The following is a 2,788-nucleotide window of genomic DNA, read 5'->3' as shown; positions in this document are numbered from 1 at the left end:
ATCATCATCCGTCGGGACTATATTGAGTCATCCATCGGGACTATAATCCTTATCCGTCGAGTGCTACATTTTTCACTAAGTAAAATCTACCAAGGTGTTTTTGTTAATGAAATCATCAAGTACACAACATATTCACAACATAGGTAGTGTTGTGTGAGCTAGTCCCAACTCACGGCGTCTCATGGGAATAATTGAGTAAAGAAGTTGAAGCAGATCATGATCTTCAGTTAATAATTCAAGAGCTGAAAGGGGAAGAGGGAGAAACCAGCAATTTCACATGGTGCATGTGGAGTTAAGGTATAAAGGGCGAATGGTTGTCCCTAGGTTATCGAAGGTTATACCAAGCTTGCTAGAGGCTTATCACAACTCTCCGGTGGGAGGACATGCGGGGGAAGTAAAAATGTATTTGAGGATAACAAAAGACTGGTATTGGAAAGGAATGCGGGGATATGTGATAGCTTATGTGAAGCGGTGTGTTACTTGTCAACAGCAGAAAGTTTCACAGCAAGCTCCAGCTGAATTGTTGCAACCATTTGCCTATTCCGAGCCTGGTGTGGGATGATATCATAATGGACTTTATAGAGGGGCTTCCAATGTCTCAGTTCCAATGACTCAGGGGTACAATGCTGTCTTAGTGGTGGTAGATCGTTTAATTAAATACGCTTATTCCTTGAGTCTACGCCACCCGTTTGATGCGTTTTCAGTAACAATCGTGTTCACTAAAGTGATTGTCAAATTACATGGATTTCTGAGGTCAATTGTATCTGATCGTGATCGAATTTTTGGGAGGAGCTATTTAAACTGCAAGGATCGAAATTAAAATACAGCACGGCTTACCATCCACAAATGGATGGCCAATCTGAAAATGTAAACAAAGGACTTGAAACCTATTTTCGTTGTTTTGTTAGGGTCAAGCCAAAAAGTTGGGCTAAATGGCTGCATTGGGTTGAGTATTCCTATAATACTGCTCCTCATTTGTCTACAAAAATCAGCACCTTCAAGGCTTTGTATGGCAGGGAGGCACCACCAATTCTACGAATGGATAGAGGCCAAGCTACAGTAAACAGTATAGAGGAAATGTTGTTGGAACGAGACTATATATTGTCCCAGTAATCTATCACTATTTTATGTCATCTATCTCTGTTAATTAGTAGAATTGTTAATTGTTTCGGTTACCCACCAGTTAATTCATTACAGATTAAGAGGGTGAATTTCACGAATGCTCTTGAGTTGAGACCTCTAATTCTCCCTAACACATTCTCCTGATAGCATTTAGTGGGCATCGCATGCAACAAAATATCTCCGGGTGTGCAATATATCAGAACCCAAGCTGTTCCTGCTTATGAGATTGAAGATTCTGCACCTCAGTTTCATCTTTGGTTGGTTCCAAAAAACATATTGCAAGCAAGAGACCATATTGTAGCTTTTAGGATGGACAAACACACATTGATTTCCCTTTCCCGCTACTAGTCATATGACTACTTGTTCTTTTCAGTTGCTACAATAAAATCCGCAAGATTGCAACTTCAAACTCCCCTTGCAAGCACTTGACAAAAGCAGCTAGGAAAATTCACAACTACCTTTGTAATCTAGGAGAATCTTCTCATACATAAGTTATTTTACTTTTGCTATCAAAGCCCGAGTTAGAGGTCGATCCAGTTAAATTAGCTTTTCCTGAGTATCCTAGCCTTTTTTTCCTGCTTGGTTTATTACTTGGCAGAAAGTTAGATCAATTGCATAAATATAATTGAAGCATTACAATTGGTTTACTAATAATGAACATCTTTAGCTGGATATTTTTATGCTTACTGTAAAATAAATACTAGCCTTTAATTTCAACTCCTGCACGACCCATGGTAATTTTGATCACTGACAACTGACAAGTAGCCGTTAATCTTGATAACTGATTGACAAACATATATTATTAAAAAGTGTGAGCAAATAAAGCGTAATTGATGCAATAACTAAAGAAAAGCTCAGAAGCCAAGCGTAACAAAGATATTTCATTGAAGAACCAACACAAAGTTAGTTCCCCTTATATGTTAACTGCCTCATCACCGCAATCTCACAAAATTCAATCCTCACATCACACAATATAAACATACATTTTATATATATTGCTACTTGAAATTTAGAGGAAGCAATTCTCAAACTAAACCAATTCCTCTAATCGTGATAAGTAAGCTTTAATTTAGGCACCGTGCAAAAGGCAACTTGTTATTTGATTTAAAAAATTTCAAATGGCATGAAATTAAAAATATAAGGAAAATACTATGTACCCCGGATTCGTTCCCCAGTGCTTACATGTCATATCGTTAATTGTTAAGTTTTCAAATAATACGAGAGGACCTCGCGTACATACATACCTGCATACTAATTAAAACATGCCACTGTCGTTAGGGAAATTTGTTGGGAACGAATTCGGGATATCCATATTACTGAAAATATAAATATAAGCAGGCATATTATATCACAGAAGGTCTTACAGCCCGGAATATTAGTATGGGCTCCAAGCGGCAGTCAGGTCGTTACTAAACAAACGCCTGCTGTTGACTCTTGTGATTAGAGCCCCGCCTATACATACAAAAAAATATTACCATATACAGATAAAGAGTTTGAGAAACGACCATGGACGCCTCCCTCCGACAAGGTTTGCTGGTCGAGGCATGGTAAGAATTGTATAGTTGTGTCATGTGTATATATCGACAGAGTCGGGTGCCCTAATTTGCTAAGCCCGTTTGACGTCCTTGTTGTTTTTGTATGTGGGAACGGCCCATTTTTTGATTAG

The 2,788-nt window shown here is 38.4% G+C and overlaps 1 protein-coding gene and 1 non-coding gene across 2 annotated transcripts; one reads left to right on the top strand and one right to left on the bottom strand.

Annotated features, from left to right (window-relative positions):
- Positions 1-607: 607 nt before the first annotated feature.
- On the top strand, positions 608-1,113 carry LOC141689588 (uncharacterized). The gene is made up of 2 exons (XM_074493937.1): positions 608-753; positions 909-1,113. Exons 1-2 carry the CDS (start codon positions 608-610, stop codon positions 1,111-1,113), a joined length of 351 nt encoding a protein of 116 aa, XP_074350038.1.
- An 858-nt stretch (positions 1,114-1,971) lies between these two features.
- Positions 1,972-2,064, bottom strand: LOC141709958 (small nucleolar RNA R24). The gene has a single exon (XR_012570506.1). It is a non-coding gene; the product is annotated as a small nucleolar RNA R24 (small nucleolar RNA).
- Positions 2,065-2,788: the final 724 nt, after the last annotated feature.

The sequence above is a fragment of the Apium graveolens genome, chromosome 2, assembly GCF_009905375.1.
Source record: "Apium graveolens cultivar Ventura chromosome 2, ASM990537v1, whole genome shotgun sequence".
Taxonomy (NCBI): Eukaryota; Viridiplantae; Streptophyta; class Magnoliopsida; order Apiales; family Apiaceae; genus Apium; species Apium graveolens.
This window is presented reverse-complemented; position numbering and strand designations above follow the sequence as displayed.